The 25,990-nt window shown below is 42.2% G+C and overlaps 1 protein-coding gene across 1 annotated transcript in view; it reads left to right on the top strand.

Moving 5' to 3' along the window:
* Positions 1-25,990, top strand: part of DOCK8 (dedicator of cytokinesis 8) — a 765,653-nt gene that overhangs the window by 267,596 nt on the left and 472,067 nt on the right. Inside the window, exons 5-9 of the mRNA XM_078675733.1 lie at positions 6,946-7,072; positions 14,264-14,476; positions 16,656-16,741; positions 24,323-24,389; positions 25,301-25,450. Coding sequence (XP_078531859.1) covers positions 6,946-7,072; positions 14,264-14,476; positions 16,656-16,741; positions 24,323-24,389; positions 25,301-25,450 — 643 coding nt within the window. The remainder of the gene's footprint in view (positions 1-6,945; positions 7,073-14,263; positions 14,477-16,655; positions 16,742-24,322; positions 24,390-25,300; positions 25,451-25,990) is intronic.

The raw sequence follows: 25,990 nt of genomic DNA, 5'->3' as shown, positions 1-25,990 counted from the left end.
AAGACGCGTGCATTGTAATGGAAGCATGGTAAAGGTAATGCTTGGTTCTAGCCACGTTATAAAGGCTATTTACCCATTTTAGCAGTAGTTTCGAGTGAAATGTCCATCTGGGCTAAGCTACGCCTGACACTGATATTTTTTAAAGATGAACGAGTTAAATGATTGACACCAGTGACTACTTCAGTATTGAGGAAAACTCAATACCCAAATATGAACTTCAAAATGTCCTTTGACCATAATAACCTTCCTACTTGCAGCACTAGTGTTGGAAACGGCACTTTCTGCAGGGTCACCCCCAAGCCTTTTGCCTTCCTCCTCCCCTTTTTGCTGATCTTGTTTTTGCTGACTTTAAACAACTGCTAACCTGTGCTAAAGTGCACATGCTGCTCCCCTAATCATGGTTTGATTGATGTATCCACAGTTAGCACATTAAATTTACCCGTAAGTCCCTAGTACAATGCACTACAGGTGTGCAGGGCTGTACATTATTTGCTACTAGCGGGCCTGCACCACTGATTGTGCCACCCACACAAGTAGCCTTTTAAACATTTCTCAGGCCTGCCACTGCAGAGCATATGTGTGCAGTTTTGCTGCCATATCGACTTGGCATTTAAAACCCCTTGCCAAGCCTTAAATTCCACTTTTTCTACACACAAGACACACCTAAAGAAGGACCTAGGTAGCCCATAGTGCAGGGTACTGTGTAAGTGAAAGGTAGGGCATGTACTTTTAAGGTTTGCATTTTCTGGTAGCGAAACACACTTAATACATTTTCCCACTACTGTGAGGTCTACTCCTCTCATAGATCAACATTGGGAATTCCGTATTTTCCTTTGAAGCTGTAATTCCTAATTGAGAAGAAGTCATGTTTTATATCATTGGAATGGTACTGATAAATCCTCTTTACTGTGAAAGCTGGATTTAACATTACTATTTCAGAAATGCCACTTTTACAAAATGCTAGGCCTAAGGTTATAGCCTTCAAGTGCACTAGCCTAGAACACTCTTCTGGAGTGTATCACATATTATTAAGTAATCTATTATCCCAGGTAAGTGATAATAGATACAATAAAGCCGGCAAGCACAGGCAGGAGACAGAACAAATAACCGTAATCAATATCTCATCCAGTTCATTATCCCAAGCTCAGATAGCTTTGCTGAACAAAGGCACCTCGTTTGTTCCTACCTTTAACACAAAACCATTTAAATCGGAAGTGGCCTTATACAAATTCACGAGAAAATTATGTTTGCGATATTTCTTTCCCAATCTTGAAGATAATCCAAATGATCAGGATCAACATGATTACTGTCATGTCCTGCACATCTAACCTGGGCTTCTATTGGAATTCTATAACGCATATTAGCAAGCCCATTATCGCCATTTTAGCGGCAGTTTCCTGCCCCTAAAACGGCGACAATTTTAACGAGGTTCTTACTAATATGCCCCTATATTTTTTCAACGAAGATAATGATCAAGCTTAATTATTGACATAACACTTACCTGGGAGTGCACCACTCTAGTGTTCTCAAAGTAGTTTATATCTGCTCATTAGTTGGCATCCCACAACGGTGGGGGCAGGAGCTGATTGTGCACACCAACTTTCAACATACCACTAAACCATTACTTGGGGAACACATCGGGGAGGTGCGGCCACCGGAGTCCGCCGTTGGTCCTCTATTTTCATTCTGTCAGGAAGAAGGACTGCTGTGCTACTACAAGGACTGTCACTCTCCTGAACTGCTTCTTTGGAAGAATTGCTTGTCAGCTGTGCTGCCCTGCTGCCTACTACCCTCTGCCTCTGCTGAAGAACTGGACTTCGTTTGAATCCAGAGTGATCCCTAAGGGCTTGTTGGCTTGCGTCTTGTTTCTGAGACTCAGGGATATCAAAGTCCCACCACCTGCTCCTGTGCCTGGTTCATCAAAAGTGGACCCAGGAGCTTGTTCTAGTCGAACCAACGCATCTCCTGTCTGCAGAAAGCAGAACTGATGCATCGTCACTGTTGCAGGAGCAGAATCGGTGCATTACACTCTGAACCAGCGCTTCGCCTAAAGAACGGTCACATTGGAATCACAGCCGCTGCAGTGTGGGAAGATTGATGCATCCCCTCAACTGCGAGGAGAAACCCGACACATCATCTACAGAACGTTGCGGCACATTGTCTTCAGAAACGGTGCATCACCACCTCTGCGTTAAGAAAATCAACGCATCACCTCGACTGCAGGATGGACACTGATGCATCACTCGGCTGCACCCTGCATCTCACTGTTGCAACCAGGATCAAGGTACTTTGCTCAGGGGGCCTTGTGTAACTCCGGTATCTGGCCAGCTGTCCATCGTGGTCAGTCTGAACTCTTCACTGCCCCAGTCCAGCGCAACCAGATAACCCCCATAGGCGCTTATTTCTTCTAAGCACAATTTATTTTTTAGTCTTTAAAATTAATATCTCAACTTCTACTCATTGAATTGTTGTCATTTTGGTCTTGTTGTATTTATAAAATCATGTGGAGTCTCTTTGTGGTGTTTTCACTGTTACTGTTTGATTGTTGCACAAATTGCCTCTCACGTTAAGCCTACCAGAGGATGATCACAGGTTAATTTGAAGTGTGTATCTGCTTAACCCAACTGGGAGTGTGGTTCCTGCTTGAACAGGGTGCATACCTTTGTCAACCAGATACCCAATTTCTAACAACTTCTAAATACCCAATTTCTAACAACTTGTAAAAAAACAAAGCAAAAACTATTAGTTTTAAAGTATGCTTTAGCATACTTTATAACCATTTGTTTTTGCATTGTTTCTTTAGAAGGACTGCAAATAGGAACGTGCCAGGAGGTCCCCAGCAAAACAATGGCCCCCCACAGCAGTGAAACTAACCCCGACCCTGACAGCCTACCGAAACACCCAGTAGCCATTCTGGCCCTGTTACGGCCTTTTCACAATTTATGAATGAGGAGACCTTTCCACGGTAGGAAGAAGAATCCCAAATTTGGACAGGGCGTTGGGGAAGATGTTTCTCCATGGGGAAAAACGTTTTCCATGTGAAGAAAAAATGCAATTGGTTAGGGGATCTAATTCTCTCTGTGCAGAGTTCTCCGTTACGAAGAAATCTGTACAGGGAGAATAGGATCCTTCAGCCGCGGTCAATAGTGGGAGTAGCTGCTGGGCGGTTATGTGGGGAGGGAATTTCGTTGTGCGCACTGCATCCCCAAATGCGTTGCAGTGCACGCAACAAAATTCGATTTATTTATTTATATGTTTACTTACCTGTAAATTCGTTTTATTTATTTATATGTTTACTTACCTGTAAACCTCCGTAATCCATAGTTTACTACCCCCCACCCTGCCCCTCCCCCTTCCCACGTCACCGACCGGCAGCTACTCCCACTACCGACCGCGGCTGTGATCCTGATTGGGAAATCAAAGGACTTTCTAAAAATCTGAATGTAAACCTGTGCCTAATACAGCTTCCCATGCAGATTGCTAGAAATATATTTCAAATCTAAAAAGTGGTAAATCTACAATCAGACGTAGATGTAAATCTCCAAGTGTAGATTTACTACTTTCTTTTTAATCAGCCCCCAAAGAGACAAATCACTGTTTAAATTCCAATTAAATACCTTTTTAGAAATAATAGCAGGTGTACTGATTATTGTCCTCATGAATCATTGAAAAAAATATTTTTGTAATAATTTGTTTCACTTTGCACATTACATCTTGCTTTTTAACTCCATGGTATATTTATTCTAATCTGACTGAACCCTGCCAGGTCTGGGCCCATCTTGGCACAGACGGCCCTGCTGCACATGTCCTTTAGCTGTGCTCTGATTGGTTTTCTGAAAGTTAACTCCCACTTCACGTCATTTTACTTTTTTTGGCTAAACTTTTTTAAAGCTATTTTCTTAATCTGTTTTTTTTTAACTCTTCGGTTTTGCAAACATCCTTTTGGTGCGGTTTCAAGTGATGACTAATTTTCTACATTCGACTGAGCTAATGATATTTTTGCCTTTAGGGCAGTACGCGAAGAACACCTGCATTCTGCAGCTTTCTTCCTCTTCTGCTGCTTGGAGGAATTATGGTGGAAGGATTTCCCCTTACACTTCATCCTGTCGCTTCCACTGCATCTCGCGTGGGAGAACTTGCTCGGATTCATGCACCATGGTGTTTCATTCATGCCACTGGTACTAAACAAGTGCATTCCTGGAAGTCCGCACTGCGGGACCTGGTCATGTAAAGTGCACAAGAACTCGTGGGCACTCACATTCTTCTCTCCACTGGGATGTGTAAAAGATTTCCAGACAGGGATTCCATCCTGAATGTTCAGCACCGCCAGCCCTTGGTGTTGTTGGTCCCCCAACACCATCCTTTTCGTGTCTATCAGCCAAGGACTGTCCCTGGCTGATTTCTGCTGCTTCCTTGCTTTGTCCAGTCTGATGGAATTCCATGCTAGTCTCAGCAGAAGAGTCCTTCTCGCACTCCCAGCCGAAGGTGGAACATGGAACTGCGATTCCTGTGACTTTTATATATAATTATTAAACATTTTATTAAAAGTTACTTGCACCCTAAATGTGGATAGTTAGGCAGGGTGTTCTCAATCTGCCACATTATATGGCCTTTTCTCTTTTTGTGATCAGATGTGTGCACCTTTCCTCGCGTCTTGAAATGGCCCTGGCCTGAGAAGTCCTAGCAGTGGCCACCCAGATCTCATAGAAATGCAATTCCATGTCTGTAGGCGCAGTTCCAAAAGGGACAATGGGAGTAAAGGTTACCTTATCCAATGGGGTTCCTTTTTTATTTATTTTTTTATTTCTAGCTTTGCAGAGAAAGGCCATTATATGCAAAAGTGTTAATAATTTACAGCATACTTTCCATTTTTTTTTTAATGATTGTATATATGAAAATTTGGAATGGCTTTACACCAGACCAAAATAAGTGCTTTTTCTGAGTAAAGTTCTACTTTCATGCAAATTGTGGTGTAAATCCTTTAAGCGGTTTAGGCTGTAGACACAAGACAACTTTTCTATGGGCACTAAAATTAGAATATTCTTCTTTTTTCAACCTACTTACCTTTTTTCCCCTACACAAATCTGTATGAAAATTAGCAAGCCTGACTTCAGCTGATTATGCCAAGCGATTGCGTGATAAAGGTCAAATGTTACAGGGAGATCGAAAAACTAACCATAACAATGCACTGTTGATTGCCACTATGCCATAGATAGATAGATAGACAGATAGATGCATTAATTGTACAACATCTAGTGGTATTAATGCCCATAATTCAAAGTGAACTATGAAATTGGGAAATATTTCTCAGCTCCCTGTGAAATATGGATTTTGTCATCATAATGACACCCCCAGAAGAACTCTGCAGAGCATTACATTTGTCTAAGCTACAAGTATTACGTGACATGGAGGCCAAATTATGCAGTAAGGATTTTCTAACTATGTGGCAATAATGCAAATTGTGTGGCCTACTTTCTAATAGTATTATTTTCATACATTTTAGCCTGAAGTAACATTTTTATAGATTATACATCAAATTATATGGCAAATGTAAAGCCGTAAGTATGTGGTAAACACTTGAAAGAAGTCACTAGGCAGCTGGCCAGCGCAGTTTGGCAGCAGTCCTTCAGAGTAGCAGTCCATCAGAGTGGTAGTCCTTTCAGCAGCACAACAGTCCTTCTTCCTGGCAAAATTCACGGGTTCCAGAAGTGTGCTGAAGAGTTGGTGTCTGAGGTCCAATATAATTATACCAGGTGCCTCCTTTGAAGTGAAAGAAGCTACTAGAGGTTACCCTTTAAAGTGCACAAGCTTCCTTCCTCCCCTATCCTTGCTCCAGGCTAACTACAGGGGATATACAGCCCTTTGTGTGAGACATGACACAGCCTAATCACGTGTAAGTAGGGTTGTGTCCAGCTCTGCCCTCTCCTCCTGCCAATGGTGGCCCATCGAGGCACACCCAAGCTCTTAATTGTGTGTAGCTATCTAGGATGATTAGACAAAGGCCTCCTGTCAGTTACACCCAGTTATTTGATCCAGAGGCAGGCTGCAGACACTAAATGTCTAAGGCAATCAAATGCCAAATTTCTAAAAGTGGAATTTTCAAAATTGTAATTTAAAATCCGACTTTACCATAAAAAATTATTTTACATTATAATTCCAAAAACACCAAACATGAACTGGTTACCTGTTCCCATTTAGAAGTTGAAGTTTATTAACTTTAATAAGGTAACTCCGGTGTTATCCTATGTGAGAGATATTCCTCAAATTAAACACATTTTAAGAGTTTTTCACTACTAGGACATGTAAAACTTAAAATTACATGTCCTACTTTTTCAAAAACATTATACCCTGCCCTGTGGGCTGTTTGGGGCCTACCCTAAAGTTGACTTATATGTATTAAAAACGAAGGTTTGGGCCTGGCTAAAGGTTTATTTTGAAGCAGCAGTTGAAAACTGCACATACAACCTGGAATGGCAGGCCTGAGACATGGTTGAAAGGGCTACTTAAGTGGGTGGCACAATAAGTGCATTTAATTTACAGGCCATGGGTACATGTAGTACCACTTTACTAGGGACTACTAAGTCAATTAAATATGCCATTTGGGGATAAGCCAATTTTACCATGTATTAAGGAGTGAGTGCATGCACTTTAGCATTGGATAGCAGTGGTACAGTGCACAGGGGCCTAAGGCCACAAGAACAAGATTAGCAAAAATAGGAGGGGTGAAAGCAAAATGTTTGGCTGACTGATCTAACACAAGGTCTTTAAAAGTGCTGCTTTTATTGACATTTTTTTTTATTTATTACAAAATCGGCCCTCTCATTCCATACTATGAAGCAGTTTATACAGATGTTCATTTTACGAACAGTAATACTTGTGAACACTTAGATATCTAAACAAGAGTTGACATCACATGCACTATTGGTCATTTTTTCTGTCCCTTAGAAACCAAGGACATGCTCGTAATTCCTGCTTTTCCAGAAATGGCTCCCGGCGAGAATTCTCCAAGCCTCTTCCAAAACAAACATTTGAGTTTGATGAACCACTGGATTACTGCAGCCAGAACTATCAGGTAAACTTGAGAGGCTAAAGCAGAATACAACTAAGAGTTGCAGTTGCAGTATTTGTGACAAGTTTTTGTCTGTGCTGTCTCTCAGAAAATCTACGATAGTCATAGTGCCAATGCCGGGTGCGGAACAGTGTTCAGAGGCAATATGAGATTCACAACGTTATTCCAAATAACAGTCAATAAAGAAGGACAGACTCATGAAAGGCTTGTGATCAGTAAGTTATAAAATCAAGAAAGTCTATTAAAATATTAAAGTGCAATACGGAGGACAAAAATATAATCATCCTCAATAAATTAGTCATAGTGCTCAGAAATAAATTGCTATAAAGGCTCTTTGCCTTTAAAGTAATGCAGCATGAGCACAGTCCTGAAAATACACTAAGTTCTGGGTGCACAGCAAATCAATAGAGAAACAGACATCATCCCTAGTAGAGACCCAAAAGAATCTGGCTCACCCCAACAGTTAGGGCTTTTTCTAATAACTTTTACAGAGGAAACCAATGGAAATCACACAATCAGCACAAGGTGAGCAAATGTATCAACACATTGTGCAATCGCAGTACAGCATTATTAAACATCATATAATCCCACCATCCTAGCACTATCCCTCTATATGAATAATAATAATATCCCTCTAATCTAAAGTTATTGGAAGAGTCCGAAAACGTTAGTTACATAAACAATGAAGAGTGTCATAAATGAACAGCCAGGGAGTGAGCAGGAAGAGCCTTAAAAAGTAACTAAAGGCTTCCACCAGAGTTCTTCTAGAACAGCATGCCATAACAAAGCATCAATATAGATTTTGCTTCATTATGTGACAAAGAAAAATATAAACACATGATATACATTACGTATTTTACAAAAAGCAAGATGGAGTCGAGACCTAATTCAGGCCTTGTTAGCCTATGCAAGGAAAACATAGTTCTGTACATCATAGCATTATTGTTTCAATTGACAAGAGGTTCTTGTTAATAACCTAATATGACTAATTTAAAAATAGCTGCAGCACTTTCCGCCATGACTCCAGCTTGTACAGGAGCAGGCCACCATAGAATTAAATGGCCTAAGGGATCTGAATTAGGCTGTCCTTCCAAAGGCACAGAACAGAAATGTAGGGTAGATTTTTTCATCCTCTGGTTCTGAGGGTATTTAGTGAATTTTACGTTTCCTGTCTTATTTCCCAGAGATGGTTCAATATCAATTCCTGCCTCTCAATGAGTTGCCTAGATGAACTCAATAGGGTGGTGTTGTCTCCAAATGTGAAATGTGTGGGATTTTCCAGTAGGGTGGGTGGAATTGGTGGAATTTGATTCAGCGGAATTCCGCATAGTTACATTAGAATTTTGCAAGATTTAGCAGAATTCCTTGGCAGAGTGGAGTAGGAATAGGGCGCTATTTTCTTAGCACAAAATGCACCCTCACGTCCAAAGATGGGGGCGAGGATGCATTTGGCGCTAAGAAATAGAGCTGCCAAATACTGCTTGGTGCCCTTAATCTCTGCAGATATGTGGGGGGAATGAGGAGTATGCACTGTAAGTGCATTTGGGATTTGGCACTGCTGTGCATACTCTTTGGTGCCCTTATGTAAGGGTGCCGAGGGATATGCACTGCTGTGCATACCCCTTGGGGCCCTTAACATACCCTGCATCCTTATATACTCTGAGTATGTAAGGGTGCTGAAGGGTATGCACAGCAGTGCAGTCAGTGCTTTTTAAACAGGGCCAGAAGAGGGCGCTGTCCCTCTATGTTTAAAAATCATTGCAGAGTATAGTTTATTCTGCAGTGATTTTTATTACACAGAGAGACTGCTCCCTCTTCCAGCCCTGATTAAAGACCAAATAGTACTGATTCACTCCGCCTGCAGAGAGGCAGAATTTATTAGTAATTCCCTGTTTCAAGAGTACAGCAGAATTACTAAATTCCGCCCACACCTAATTTCCAATAAGTGTAAGTAAGTAAGAAAGTTTATTGTTTCAGTTAATTAAAACCATAACAATACATTTGATAAAATCAAGTAGTACAAATGAAGCTCTTAATATTTGTCTACATTCTGTTTCCCTTAATCCTAAAACATTCTGTATCTAGTGCAAATATTTTTCCAATAAGTCCTTTGGAAAGAGAGAGTGTGTGTGTTTCTGTGCGCTCACAAGCCATGTACATCAAAGTGTAATGGAAACGATTTAAAATTGTGTACAATTGTATGCAAACATGTTATTGTCTGCCCAGCATGTGTTATTGCTTGGTCTGGCGCTGTTCATCGTCCCTTTTTCCACAACAGGTATGCACGGTCTGATGTAACACTACAGAATGCAAAAGCATCACTTGAAGCACTCAAGGACACATCTCCTCATGAGTTCTGAGAACATGCAGCCCTCTCAGAAACAAAAACAACAATTGATGGACAGAATGCAGAACAATGTCATACATTCACCCCAGTACAGAGATCTGGGCCTACATCCATCGTTTTTTTGCACTCCACACCACCCCAGGTCAGACATGGCCATATGCAAATCAGCCTTGACCCTGTGCCTCATGGGAACACTCCAGCCCGAACTGCCAAGACATGTCTTTCCTGGACCGGAATCAAGCATCCAAGGACCGGTTTCTGGCTATCAGCCTTCATCAGCCTGGATAGCTTGACTCCAGTGGTGTGGAGAGCATGGGACTCACGTCTGAGCATACCCATCCCACTCTGGGTGACAAATGCAAAAACAACAATTGATGGACAGAATGCAGAACAATGTCATACATTCACCCCAGTACAGAGATCTGGGCCTAAATCCATCATTTTTTTGCACTCCACACCACCCCGTCCATCGCCACCCCCTGTTGTACCGCTTTTGGCCGCCATAAGTGTGGCAGGGTATGCTCAGACGTGAGTCCCTTGCTCACTTTACCACTGGATTCAAGCAAGCCGGGCTGAAGACGGCTGGAATGCCAGAAACCGGTCCTCGGAAGCTTGTTTCCGGTCCAGGGAAGATATGGCTTGGCAGTTCGGGCTGGACTGTTCCCATGAGGCACAGGGTCAGACTGATTTGCATATAGCCATGTCTGAACTGGGGTGGCAGAGTGGGCTAAAGAACGGTCGGTGATGGATTAGACCCAGATCTTTTGACTGGGTGTGAGTGTTTGATTGATTCAGATGCTCCGTCCATCGCCACCCCCTTTTGTACCGCTTTTGGCCACCATAAGTGTGGCAGGGTATGCTCAGACGTGAGTCCCTTGTTCACTTTACCACTGGATTCAAGCAAGCCAGGCTGAAGACGGCTGGAATGCCAGAAACCGGTCCTCGGAAGCTTGTTTCCGGTCCAGGGAAGACATGGCTTGGCAGTTCGGGCTGGACTGTTCCCATGAGGCACAGGGTCAGACTGATTTGCATATAGCCATGTCTGAACTGGGGTGGCAGAGTGGGCTAAAGAACGGTGATGGATTAAACCCAGATCTTTTGACTGGGTGTGAGTGTTTGATTGATTCAGATGCTCTGTCCATCGCCACCCCCTTTTGTACCACTTTTGGCCGCCATAAGTGTGGCAGGGTATGCTCAGACGTGAGTCCCTTGCTCACTTTACCACTGGATTCAAGCAAGCCGGGCTGAAGACGGCTGGAATGCCAGAAACCGGTCCTTGGAAGCTTGTTTCTGGTCCAGGGAAGACATGGATTGGCAGTTCGTGCTGGACTGTTCCCATGAGGCACAGGGTCAGACTGATTTGCATATAGCCATGTCTGAACTGGGGTGGCAGAGTGGGCTAAAGAACGGTGATGGATTAAACCCAGATCTTTTGACTGGGTGTGAGTGTTTGATTGATTCAGATGCTCCGTCCATCGCCACCCCCTTTTGTACCGCTTTTGGCCGCCATAAGTGTGGCAGGGTATGCTCAGACGTGAGTCCCTTGCTCACTTTACCACTGGATTCAAGCAAGCCGGGCTGAAGACGGCTGGAATGCCAGAAACCGGTCCTCGGAAGCTTGTTTCCGGTCCAGGGAAGACATGGCTTGGCAGTTTGGGCTGGACTGTTTCCATGAGGCACAGGGTCAGACTGATTTGCATATAGCCATGTCTGAACTGGGGTGGCAGAGTGGGCTAAAGAACGGTGATGGATTAAACCCAGATCTTTTGACTGGGTGTGAGTGTTTGATTGATTCAGATGCTCCGTCCATCGCCACCCCCTTTTGTACCGCCCTCTCAGAAACAGCACATTACACAAACTTTGCACTACTCTAAAAGGCAGAGCAAACCCATTATGCCCATTTGTGCTGCTTATGTATTTGGAGTGAACCGAACCTATATTTTTTTCCTTATAACTTCAAAGATTGAACAACAGGGGGAAAATGAGGAAACATGTTCTGAAACCTTTCCAAGTATTATGTGCCGCACCTGTTTAATAATCACTTCATGTGCATAACAACGTAAAGAAAACCATGAACATGAATTTACCTTAGGTGGAAAGGGGAGCTGGAGCAGCGCTTATTTAGTGTGTTTGCTGCCTTAAGGGGGCCATCGAGTGAAGAGAAAATAACTGTTCCCTTTGCCAGACCTCACCGTTAACAATCACCAAAAAGCTTTCCAGAATGTTCCATGTTTGATGACTGTCAGGTTTTGAAACATATTGTGACACCATATACCGGATGTTCCTTTTAAATATTTAAAAAAGGGACAACATACATTTCCCTCCAATATCACGACATCTTTCACAATTACAAAGTAAAGAATACATTTGCTTATTTTTTAATTGTATGAATACTGTAAAACACCTGCACAATCAATTGCTCTATTTATTTGAAAATGGCTCGAAACTTTAGTTCAGTGCAGACCCTGGTTGCCTCATTCACTATCACAGAAGCAGCAAATATGGCAAACAAGCATTATCCTTACCTATTGGTACCTATTAGCTTCAGCAATGCTATGCAGTGTGGCTAAAACTAATTTTCAAAAGCGCTATGACGCAGCCATGGTGAAATCACTGGATTATTAATAGTCCTTTTTTAAAAAAAAACAATTTGTCATGCTGAACAACACCCACACTGCTATATAGCATGGCTACAAATCATTGGCAAAGTCAGCAATGCTCATGCTACACAGCATGAACAATTGGCTACAAATCATTGCCAAAGTTGGCAATGCTCATGACGTTCAGCATGAACGAATGGCAATGGCAGACTCAACAGTCTCAAAAGTGAGACCTATTCGCTTTCCCAATGTTTGTTAGTGCTTAGTACAAAATACCTGTGATTCTGAGAAAGTCAGTTGATAATCCCATGCATAAATAAGAAAATAATATTTGACATTTGGCAAAAAATCATACTATATATAAAATTGTGCCCATTTCCATGTCTTAGTAAAAATACGTTTGGAAGCAGATATGATCAACTGTCACAATAAAAACAGATAACTTCTGTTATTGCAATAAACATAATTTCAAAGGAGAAAATGGTTTCCTTGAATCGTGAGTGAATTAGTAAAACAGAACTACAAATGTCAAGAGGTTCAACAAGGATGAAAGGGAAGAAGTAATAATAAAAGTAGTACCTCAGTCACAGCATGATCAGCAGAAGAACAGCAATCAATCTGAAGCAAACAATACTTGCTCCATGCTCCACCCGCGATCAGAGGATGTACGTTGTTACAACGCATGCTTTTACCACGCATGCTTTTACAACGCAGGTTTTTCAACGCAAGTCGTTACAACGACTTGCGTTAGGGGGTGCTGGATAGTGAATAGTTTAATTTACTATTCCAACTCCAGTCCCCGTGGATAGTAGGGAAGGTGTTAGATAGTAAATTAAACTATTACCTATCCTAGAGCGCTCCCCAGCGCAATTCGTTGTAATGACTTGCGTTGAAAAACCTGCGTTGTAAAGGCACTGCGTGGTAAAAGTTGCGTCGTAAAGGATGTTTCCCGAGATCAGAGGAAGTGAAGCCAGCACGCACTGGTCAATTAGAAGGCAGAAAATTGAAGTGACAATGAAACCCGTGAATGTTAAGCAATGGGCGAGTTGCAAGCCCATTGTTGTATACAATATCTCTCACAAGCAAAAGCGCATGAAACGCATGCGCTGTCACAGGCAAGACCTAAAAAGGGTTGATAATTTGTTTTACAGGTTCAAAACTTCACATACTGTGACCTTCGTTTTCCTAATGAGTTATAAATGGATGTGAATTAACCCTATGCTGATGAAAAGCCTATGTTGAGAAGTCGATTTCCAAATATTCTGTGTGGGTTATTGAGGGTTGTGGTGAAAGGAAAATGTTTTTTTAAGTTACAGATCTGCTACCAACTAAAATTTAGAAAATGGGTAGCCATTTATAAAAAATAGTGAGAGGGTCTATAGATGCACACACAAAAATACTGTTCTTATTTGTGGAACCATTAAGTTCACACATACGTAAATCCCATTTTGCTGAGTGCATTGGTGATATTCTATAGTCACTTATACATTGATTCTGTTGGCTGGGTTCCAACTTTTCTATCTTTGTTCTGTCTCTTTTAATGTGTTTTATGTGTATTCTTGTGAGCAATAATTGAGGGAAATGGTTGGCCTTTTTTGATATGCAGGGTTTAGTAATGCAAAATACACAATATTTACATCTAAGAAAACAAAAGTTCATAACTTATGTTCTGTGTTTATGATCTTACAGTGTGAAGTACATATTAGTTGTAAATGTGATTCTATATTTGAGAATTCAGCTTGTTTGTGTTTCTTTCCCTGAACTGTGCTCTCACTACAGTAGTGGGTATGGCGGACACTGTAAGGTTAAATATACAGTTCCAATTCCAGTACTAGAATATTTGGGGAAAGAACAGCTTTCCTCCAAATATTCCAGGAGGTTTATTTACTATTCTCTCTATAGTCCTGGAATAATTTAGGGAAAGTTATAAATTCTCCATGTATTTTTAGGAAGGGTTGAAAAGTAATAATTATGAATTGGTACAAGTGCTGCCCCGAGCACGCAGCTCAGGGCAAAAAACTAGGAATATGGTGCCCTGAGCTGTTTTAAAGTATTGCTATGAAGCACATATTTTCTTTAGTACACCACAGTGAGGGTGGCCTAGTCACTCAGTGAGCCTGTCCGAAGTGGAATGCCCCTTATACATTCTGTGAATGTGACAATTTCACAGGTGTGTTAGCAGTCTCACTAGTATCAATAACTACTGGATGCTGGAATGTGTACTAACTCTAGTTTTCATGGTCACAGGAAAATTGCAGGCCTCCGAAGGTGCTGGGTGGTGAGTCCGGACGTGCAACTCTTACATCATGTGACTTCGACCTGAGAAGTCTGCCTCCCGAGGCCCGGTTGGAGAATTTGTTGCAGCATGTTGGCGCAGACGACTTCGACAGACAGAATGAAGAGGCTCGAAGGGCCAATAGGCATTCTGAGCTTTTTGCCCTTTACCCAACAATGGATGAGGTGAGTTAGAGGGTTCTGGGTCTTTCAGTTATGAGCAGATATTTGATCTCCTGCCATACACTACACTAGGGGTCCGATTACGATCTTGTGCGGAAAGCAAATCGAACGACTTGTGGCCGGAATGCTTTCCATACGACTCATGTCAGGGGAGTCCAACCGAACAAGTACGATGCATTTGAATGCATCTGGATACGATTTGGTTGGACTCCCATTGACTTCAATGGGAGCCTGTTTACTGGACGCGCACACAGGCTCCCATTGACAAAAGGGGTGGTTGGGGAGCATCGTGACCCTGTGGCGGGCACCCCTTGGTGCCTGCCACACTGTGCATGGTCTGAAAGGGGGGACCACGGGCACGAATCGGAGGGGCCTGGGTGAATGCGGGCCTGCTATGGGTCCCCAAAGACTGATTCCGGCAGCCTTTTCGATCCGAGCAAAATGAATTGTAAAGGCTGTCCGAATCGTTCATCGTACTTGCTCACTTGGAAAACCTACTCCATAGAGCATGTACGATACGGCTCCGGAGGGCTCTATCTCTCCTTAAGCCTTCCGGAAACGATTCGGTCAGCGCTAAGGTTTCCAGGCATCGTACTTAGTCATTCTAAATTGGGGACAAGTCAGTCAGAAACAAGGGCTCTGGATCAGTTTAGGTAAAACCAATTCCGATTCGGAGTCCTTCCGAAGGAGATCGGAATCGTGCCCTAAGTATTTTTTGATACAGTAACTCTATTTCCTTACATTTTTATGCACTCGTTCTCTTGTGAGCCAGACCGGGCACCCTTCCATTTTCCCCTTTCATGTTCTTGAATCTGAGTGCCAACACTAAGCAATTAAATCTTCACTTTGAGGTATTTGCCTGAAATCCAGTACGATTTGTATTGAGTTTCATTGCTACAATATACTTGCTTCAGTACAGAATCAAGGTATGTCCATTTCAGGAAACTCTGAGTAAGGCAATTACCCAGTGATCCATTCCACTAAAGGATTGTCTTTTTGTCAGTGATAGAACAAGCTGGATCTGGGGTTGCTCTTGGAGTTCATTGAAATCTTACTGCCTCAGATTTGACATCCTCTATATTCCAAAAAGTGGCCAAAAGAATAGGTATAACGGTGTCCCGAGGCCAGCTCATTCTACTATATCAGTATCTACAGTGAGGACCTGATTTCGAGTTTTTGCAATTGTGTCTCTCCAAATGGATGAGAACAGTCAACAAATGAAAAAACAAAAGAGAAAACAAAATGTACCTTTTGTCCAAACCCAAAAAGCGCAAAACACTTATCTTATATTCCACTATATATTTTAACAGTTTTTGAAAAAATCAGTGTAATCTTATTGCAATACATATATTAGCATACACACAGAACAGTTTTTCTGAACTAACATTTAAGACTTAGATGTGCACAAACATTTAAAATATTTACATGTCAAAAAACATTCAACAAAATACATGGACATATATACTACATGGAAAAAATATATTTATACACAGTGCAAAATTTTGAAAGAAGAAAAAAGAAATAACAGCCCAGTAAGACATTAATCCAATTATTAGTTTAGTATCCTGGGTGATCATCAACACTTGATAATAAAGCGTTGACGTTTCGACCCCTGAAAAAAGTGCGAAACTAAAACCGTCTTGGTGGGGTCTTCCTCTGGACTACTGGAAGATCTGTGTGTAGCATGTATGGGGCTCCCACCCTGTCATCTATTTGTGGCACTGTAGTCCTAATCGCGTGCTGTGAGTGATCTGTTCACTGCAGATTATAAAATGGTGAGCCATTCCTCCGGCATCAGGCGCACAGGGCTCCATGTGGATTTCTTTGCAAGAATGAGAAGGTGACTCCAAGGGGCCTTCCGCCTCCTCAAACGGGCCTTCTATGGACTTCAAAGGCTCATTATTTGCCTTTTGAAACTTGAAAAACAATGTTCTCTTTTTAATCAATGTGACGGGCAGCCCTGCTTAGAGGAAGCTAAAGATGTATTATTATAAATCCTTTATCTACGTATCTTACAGATATATATATCACCAAGGTACATGTGTGGAGTTAAGTATAGAAAGTCTCCTCTTTCCATACATTGTCCTTGTCAGCATATTCTGATATGCTGACCTGAACTTTAGTTTGCAGCCTTTCAGATGTGATAAGAAGCAACTCATGTTTTAATTCTTATTTCTTTCAGGAGGATGCTGTCGAAATCCGCCCTGTGCCGGAATGTCCTGCAGAACACTTCGGGACCAGAATCTTGGTCAAGCTGCAGACTTTGAAGTACTTGAATGATTTTGTTTATCTCCACTTTTCTCTCCTTTTGAATGTTAGTATTTACCCTGGGAGGAGGTTAGGTCTTGTTCCTGAGCCGCTGGTTTTTGGAAACACATGTCCCAGGTTTTGATGCCAGTCTCTTTCCTATGCCCATTCTAATGCAGCGCATATCAGTTTCCTGGGCCCTGCTCTGGTGCCCCTGCCTGTACAGGGGTGGAATTTAGAAGCAAGAAAGCACTTTGTTTTTTTTTGTTATATTTAATCACTAACGTTTATTCAATATGCAAATATTTCATGACAAAAGATAATACACTGCCATGTCCTCCACTACTATAATATTGAAAAGAGTGACATTTATGTCAGAATAAAGGGCCAGACACACCCTTATTCCCTGTCAGTCGATGATAAGCAAAAAAGACTTTTACGACAGACAATCATATAGAAAATATCTAACAATAAGTTGAAAACTTGGGGCTGTGCCTCAAAAGTGGGCACATGTGAGGAACGCACATGTGAGGATCACACTGCTGTACAGCAAATCATGATCCTTTGTTATATGCAAGGCTCTTTTACCACACAATGGCGTCTCTAGATGTGATTTTTAGCAGGAAAGGGGCGGACACACTGGGCCACAGATAAATCTAGTCGGTCCACCGGCCAAGAGCACTCCTGTTTGTGTGTCTATATATGTGTATGCAAGTTTGCTTCAAATGTGAATTGGCTTTTTATGGATGTGTATGTAAGCATATATATATATATTCACTGAAAAAACCATAGGGTTCACACCAGTTATAGTTAGCTGGAAATTTTACTGAGATAAAACCATTGAAATTCCCACGTTATAGTTAGTTGGACTCACTATAACTCGCGCGCCCGCAGTGCACTGCTGATGATGTCACATATTACATCATTCATGACATGGTTAGTGACATCACTGATGACATCTCAAATGACATCACTGATGACATCTCAATTGACATCACTGATGACATCACTGATGACATCATCCAGTGTCTGTGTGTTTCTGTAAAGTTAAAATATGTTTTTACATATTGAAGAGTAAGTGTATGTATGAGTGTCTCGATGAAGGATTTAGTAGGTGCGCGACTGACTGTATGAGTGAGTGATTAAATGTGTCTTAGTGAATGCATGGGTTAGTGACTAAACTGTCTGAATGTGTACATCATTATGTTTGTTGTTGTGTAAGCTGCTGCATGTGAGAGTTGTCATATATAAATGACTATATATAACAGCCTGTGATTGCATAAGTGACTGTATCTATCAATATGTACTTGTATCAGTGATTGTAAAAGACAGTAAGTATGTGTTAGTCTATATTTAAATAAACAAGGTTTTGTGTGTATAACTCTATAGTTGTGGAAATGGGAGTGTGATTGATTCTTTACATGACTGACTAGGTGTATGAGTAACTCCATGGATGAGTGGCAGTGTGTGAGTCTCTGTATAGGTGTATGAGTGCATATGTTGGTCTTGTATTGATGAGTGACTGTATGTATGAAAGATTGTATGGGTGAATGAGTGGATGTGTGTGTAGACCTAGAAATCAGTGAGTGCGTATTTGGTAAGTGGTTTTACTGTGTCAATGGTTTCAGGAATGGTAGTTTCTATTTAACACTAGGTGTATCATGTGTTAGATTAGAGTGTGAGGAGGTGTATTGTATTATCACATGGATGATGTCATCAGTGATGTCATCAGTGATGTCATTTGAGATGTCATCAGTGATGTAATTAGTGATGTCACTAACCATGTCATGAATGATGTAATATGTGACATCATCAGCAGTGCATTGCGGGCGCGCAAGTTATAGTGAGTCCAACTAACTATAACGTGGGAATTTCAATGGTTTTATGTCAGTAAAATTTCCAGCTAACTATAACTGGTGTGAAACCTATGGTTTTTTCAGTGAATTTAATAGGTTTTTTAAATGCTAGTTCCTAACTATAACTGGTGTGAAACCTATGTTTTTTTCAGTGAATTTCATATGTTTTTTAATAGCTAATTTCTATTTTAAAATGAATCCTATATTGTTTATTTATGTAATACTATTTTTTTTTAATTATTTTTTTGCCCTTGAGCGCTCCCGGTGCGCGTACCGGTGCTCTCACCGGTAAGCGCAGTCTTGCGGCGCGCCCCGGTGCGCGTACCGGTGAGCGTCCCGTTAACGCTATTGCCGCGAACGAAAACAACATTGTGACGTATCGCGTAGCCGCGACGCGTGCGTCATTAGACACGTTTCGCGTAGCCGCGAGATGCGTCTTATGACGCACGGCGTAAGCGCACCCGGAAGCGCCCGAGCGTATACGATCGCGCAACGTAAGCGCCCCGACGCGCTTACGCTACGCGCCCCGGGACACGCCCTCGGGCGCGTAGCGTAAGCGCGTCGGGTCATGTGACCTGAAAATAACACTTTTCATTGGTTCAGAACAGTTTTGGTTTCCAAATGATGAAAGCCCGAGTCATGTGATCTGAAAATAACACTTTTCATTGGTTCAGGACAGTTTTGTTTTCCAAATGATGAAAGCCCCGACCTTTTTTCCTCATTCTCACTTTGTACTTTGAGTGAGGAAGACTTGTTTACAGATCTATTTGTACTGAAAAATGGCTACAGTAGCAGCAGCAGCAGGAGCATCTGCACCACCACCACCACCACCACCACCACAAGGAACACCACAGTGGTGGAGATGAAGAAGAGGAGGAGGAAGAGGAAGAGGAGGAGAGGCAGCAGTTCCTGCCTGAACATACTACCCCCTATAAGCCAAAGGAGCACATTGTCTGGGAGTTTTTCAAAATCCCAAAGGACCAAAAGAAAGTTAATGCGCCAAAGGTTACTTGTCGGATCTGTGGCACTGTACTGTCCAGGGGGAACCCTGCCAAAAAATACTCTTTTGGCAACAACACCATGATTCGCCATATGCAACGCAGGCATCCTAACAACTATTCTGCGGCAGAGGTGAGAGAACTGTCCAGAAACCTTCCCCAATCTTCCAGAACCTCAACAAGCAAAGAACCCACTCCATCGGGTCCAGAGACAAGGGAAATGGTCCCTAACATCCAAACCAAGTTTGGTGGATACAAAATCGTTTGTATATTTTGTGGAAAAACAATTACCTATGGTGAGCAAAGTATTACACTCATCAACCATGCTGGTGATAACCACAAGTGCCCAAAGAAACCTTAATTTTTTCCTGATTTTTTTTTTTGCTCCAGTTGAGCCATTTACAATTCCCTGTTTTTTGTTTCTCCCCATAAAAAATACAAAAAAAATATAAAATTGTTCATAAAAGCCAAAAAAGGTAAAAAATGTTCAAAAAAACAATAATAAAAAATAAAAAACAACAAAAAGAATAAAAAAACAGTTCTTTTTAGAACTACCTCCAATTTATAAAAAAAATGCTACATTTTTAAAAAACTCTGTCATTCTTTTTTTTCCAGGGTACGCTCCCCGGTACGCTCCCCGGTGCGCGTACCGGGCGCTCCCCCCGCGAAAATCGAAAAAAAAAATATTGCCCCGCGGGGCCCTTTTATAGCCCCCACATCAAACCTAGGGGGGTCTACCCTGCCCCCTTTTGGTCATTTCCCCCTTTGTTTTTGCCACCTCTTGTGTCTCGATCCTACCGAGACACAAGATGGCGGCCGCTCCGGACTGTTTGGAATGTTGACAGACACCCGAGAGCCAATCAGCTTTCCGCTCGCGTACTCGCGTAGCGCGCCGTGTGCCCCCCCCCCCGGTGCGCGTATCAGGGCACGCACCGAGATATATATATTTTTTTTAACCTAAATTACTCAAAATCCTCTGAAGCACATATCTTGAGACATAGCAAAGGCACATCGGGCTACCAGTCCCTACAATTTTGCCAAGTTTGGTGGGAATCCATTCAGCCGTTCGGGCTAAAAGTGAGTCCAACCGCCCTATGGAAATTAACATGGAGAAAACACATTTTGGGACCCCCCTTTTATCTCGGCCCCGCTTGACGAATCCCCCCCAAACTTTCAGGGAAGGAGCAGAGCGGAGCGGGCCATCTTCTTTGAGAAGTTTGTGAAAATACGTCCACCGGCGCCAAAGTTATTCCCAATAGAATGTTGCGGATTTCCTATGGAAACTAGGTCCTAACTATAACTACCTACTGGCGATCGCCAGTAGGTAATAACTTTATATGTATATATAGTTACACACACACACACACACACATATATATATATATATATATATATATATATATATATATATATATATATATATGCACACACATAAATATATGTATATATATATATATATACACACATAAATATATGTATATACATACATATAAAGAAAGTCCGATTTAAACATTTTAAGCAATCATGTACGCTTTTGTATCGCCTCAAAGAAGCACTATTTTACAGTGAAAGCCAAAATGACAAATAAATGTGTAGGGCAAGATGTAGAGTCTGTTTTTTCTGTGATGCCTTTTGGCACATTCAACAGCTGTGTCTGTGTGGTCCAATTAGGGGGGTTTGTAGACCAAGCACAGCTGGGGCATTGGCCCACCTGCCCCCTTCTAGCAACATCATTGTTTACACCATCATTTGTAAACTGTGAAAGGTCACCTTCTATGTATTTGCTATTTCGATTCTTTTATAATTGATCACACCAATGGAGTTTTGTTAAGTCTAGGAGTACATACCTCTTTTCTATCTTCAGTGTCTCTATTTTAAACTGTACACTGGTCGCACTATTATAAATACATAAGTCATCTTATCAAGACTCAGTAAACTTGCATTAATGTAAGTCTCTCCTCTTCTTTCTTTGATGTTTTTTTTTTCATACATGAATCTCACTGGAAATGCAGGCTGACCGCTTTCACTTTCCTGTGCCAATTTTACAAAGCACATTCACAGGAAATGCATTAATAATGCCCTTTTTGGCCAGGCTAGCTAAGATTTTGTAGCACTACTTGAGGGCTAGGAGAAGTATCATTTACTGTGGAAAAGCGTGTTCAGAATAACAAATACTCCAGTGTGACAGTGGCTTCCCAGTGAGACTTTAAAAAAGTTTTCATACTGGCACTAATATTGTGCTTAAGGCCTTCCTGCCACCCTAGCACCGATCAGTCTTCATTTATACGTAGTATAACTTGCCCAAATTCAGGATATCCCTGAAGGCTCGTCTCTTCCTAAAGGCCTTTGCTCTGCTCCCCTATTGATAAGTAGACTTTCCAGTCTACTTCATCTTATTTGGCTTTTAAAGGGCATTACCTAGCTAGGAGTCGCCTCAGAGCTCTTTCCACTTGTGGACAAGGAGATTACGGCCCCACCAAAGCCATACAGAATAAAGGAATTCTCCAAGTGGTCCATGAGTTGTGAGGGTAACGCTTTTGAGGTATAAAAAGGGGTGCACTGGGCTTCTGATGATTACTAAGGCCAGGACTTACACACAAACTTTCATCTCATCTGATTATACATCTGCCCACAAACCAAACCGGAAGGAGTGTGGGTTCTATAGCAAAATTCCTGCACTGTGGGAAAATGTGTCTTGCATCTATGATTCCTTCTTTCCAAATAGTATACTTGTCCGTCTGTCACTTTGAACACATTCCATGAAGAGTCCTGATTATTCTTGTGACCTTTCAAGCCTGTTCCAATTGTTTTTCATCCATTTTTTATGTCTGCCCTATAAATAGCTCTAGCTTTCTAGCCAGAATCATGTAATCAAAAAAATCAGAAATAAAAAATGCACGCATAGAGGGCCGTTGCGTCAGACACCTTTATTCATTGGTCTGTCAGCTGTCATTCACAGTTTGCTTCTGCCCACCGCAGCATGGCTGAACGGATCAGCTCACTTCTGTCATTGACTTTCTGGCATTTCCGCAATTGCGTGTACACATCCGCCTTAAAAGAAGTGCACTTTAGTATCATGGTGGACAAATAAATGACTTTGTGAATGGTTTTTTTCTTTCCATTCTGTATAGGGTTTTTTTTAATAGTCCTGCCTGTGTCTTCAGATTACAGTAATGCAAAAACCAAACACCTGTATGCACACTTACATACTAGGAAGCACCAGATCGGTTCTCTTGAAATTATATGTGAATTCATTTTTAAGCTCTAAATTTGCATTGCAGGCCGGAGGCCACTATGCTTAGGCAATTACACATTAGTACTCTTTTTATTTCTGTGGCATGTGCTTAAAGTATTTAAAAAAATGAAAAGCAGCTCACTAGGAGCAGGCCTATTGAGTATGCTAACGCTTCTTCTTTACTGCAATCAGACTCTTCAAGTCGAGCCACTCATAACAAGTCCTGTTTTCTGTTTGTTTAATTCATTTTTTGGCCCTTCTCGTGCTTGCTTCATTGCCGAGTACACTTGCTCATGCTTGGATGTTAAAACCGGACATAGATCAATGAACATGGCCTGAGCAAGGCAAACAGCATCTCTAGCCTCTGTGTTTTTACTACATTACACCACTTGCACTTGGGTCCACACATCGTGGTGTGGTATTGCCTGCCTGCTATCCAAGAGTCTGAAATTTCGCTCTGGCTATATTCACCACCCTCCACATTTCCTAGCACAGGTGCTGGCGAACACTGCTGCAGCAGCGACACCCAGTGGACAGAGAATACCTTCGCGGTTCCGAATTTTTTGTTATTTGCAAATCTATCGGACACTGGACAGGTGAAAAGAATAAGAACGGAGCCTCTGAGTTCGGGGACGAGTAGTGAGTTTAACATCAAATCGCACAAGACAGCTTTCAAACTGCGCCTGCTGCAAACGCAAGTTCACCAAATTGGTCTGAATTGTTATGCTGTCTGAAATGTTAAGATGGTTGTGGAAAACTATAAGGGGCAGATTTACAAGCCCTGTACGCCACATTTGCGCCGCCGTTGCATCACTTTTGTGACGCAGCGGCGGTGCAAAGCCAGCACCATGCTGCGGGGTATTTAGAACGTGACGCATCTGGGAGATGCGTAATGTTGTAAAGCCCTGCGCCACATGTGGGCGTTCTGGTGCGGGGGGGGGCGTTATAAGCAGGAACGCCTCCTAAAAGTGGCTGAGTGAAATCTACAAGATTTCACTCAGGCACTTTTAAGGCCATGCTGCGTCAAAACCCTGCGCCTGCTTGAAGCAGGCGTAAGGATTGACGCAGCATGTTAGGCATAGAGGCACCCTGAGCCTTGCTGGAGCTGCGTCGCGCTTGTGATGTGACTCCAGCAATGCGTCACATTTATGGTAGCAGATGCGTCAAGCATCTGTGTACTCTTGCCCCAGGGTATGCCGCATTATAAATGCGGCGCATTCATGGTGTCGCAAGAGGTGTCTGCCGTGACGCACAATAACTGGCGCATCCCTGCTGATATGCAGGGATGCGCCAGTTATTGTAAATCTTCCCCTAAGTACATATATTGCGCCATAATGTATACAGCTGGAAGCAGCAGACCGGCATAGATTCCTGTACGATATCAATCTATGGCCAGTGACCGATTTCCCCAAAGAGCCCTTCAAACCAAAAGAGATTGCCAAGGGGAAGGAATTATTTATGCTGTGGGGCAATACAACTGTAAATTATAAATTCTTCTTTCTCATTCCAACAGATTCGACATCGAAATCGAGCCTCTGTTTGCCAGTATAGCCCTCTACGACATAAAGGAAAGGAAAAAGGTAAGAATACTGAGCAGACACTTAGCGGCCGATTCTCAGGCGAGTACCGGAAGTACATTTTATTTGCACTTACTTGCCAATATAAATTGGCCCTGAATTGTCCAACTCCCTATTATTGAAACTGCAAAGTCCTTTCTGTTTGTACTAATTGTATATGAACATTCAGAGAACATTCCCATTTTAGTCTTATTTTAGACGTTTTGGGCCCAATTCTCAAAAGCGTGTAAGAGTATGTAAAAGAGTACCACAGTTATACCCCTGCAGAGCTCTCCAACCTCACTGCGGGGGGTACGGAAATCAGTGTTACAATGATAGTGCAGAGTAAGAAAATATGGTGGCCACTTATTATGAACGATCACCAGACAGAGAAGATCCTCTCCCGGCCATTAATCGCCCACAATCAAAAGAATGTACCCCTGTGGCTCCTGGCAAGTGCATTCCACGACCGCCAGTCCACTCAGTCTTATATGTGGCGACCAGCCGGATTTCTAATGAAACTGAGATCATCATTGGGCAGCAGAACAAGAAGAGAGACCTCTTCTCACAATCAGTGACTACCAGGGAAGCAGGTGTTTAGCTACAATTGCTTTGGCTCTTCAAATAGGCAAGGAACTCTGATGGCCTGGGCAGTGCAGTGATAATTACGTGGGAATATGTAGACATCATTGTCTTCGGGTCAAGATGCCCCACAGATTTTGCAGAAAATGATCTTGTACCATTGGCTGAACGGATGTGAATGTCTACTTAAAACACCTTAATGAAGCAGGTTCTATTTTATAGGTTTCTGATATTAGTTAATGTGTGCTGACACGGGTGAATCGTGTGAATATCTCATTTTCTTGTGACTTTGTGACTTGCTGTACATAGCACAGGTTGTGATAAAAGATCCTCTTTGGCGTTTCCATTAACAGATTTCCGAAAACTTTCATTGTGACCTAAATTCCGAGCAGTTGAAAGGGTTCCTGCGGAACCACACCCCCAGCATCGCACAAACAAGCCAGGCAAAGTCTGCCGTCTTTTCTGTAACTTATCCATCTGCTGACATCTACTTGGTAGTAAAGGTGAGGTTGGGCAAAACCCGCATCATGTCATTTTATTTCTGTTGTAGATACAATTATTTCGGTTGAAGCTGAAAAAAGTATTACTCTAGTTCTCAACATGTGATTTTTTCATAGATGTGTTGGCCATTTTTGGATACTGCAACGGTTGAGCAATACGCACTTGTGTCTCCACTCTGGAGGAGAGTGGGGCTAGGATCGAATTGTAAAATTACCAATCTAATTCTATAGGCTCGAGTTCATTAACTGAAACTTCCTTTGGGATGCCACTTTGATCACACGTGCAAGGCACATTATAGCAGTTACCCTTAATGGACATATAATATACTGTCGTTAGACAGTGCTTAATGTGTGAAAGAATGAATGCTGGTGCCCAAAGCTCTGTTCAGGACCCCGTGGCTGTTGCTATTAAATGCTGGTGTGCCGAGTTCCAAGACTGGTTGGTCTTGAATCTTCCCCAGTCTTCTTGAATCCACTACCAGACACTCCCTGCCTCTTTATCTCACTATTGCTAGTCCCTGCTTTCCCCCTTCCTTCTCCTTT

Source organism: Lissotriton helveticus, chromosome 2_1 (genome assembly GCF_964261635.1).
Source record: "Lissotriton helveticus chromosome 2_1, aLisHel1.1, whole genome shotgun sequence".
Lineage (NCBI taxonomy): Eukaryota > Metazoa > Chordata > Amphibia > Caudata > Salamandridae > Lissotriton > Lissotriton helveticus.
This window is presented reverse-complemented; position numbering and strand designations above follow the sequence as displayed.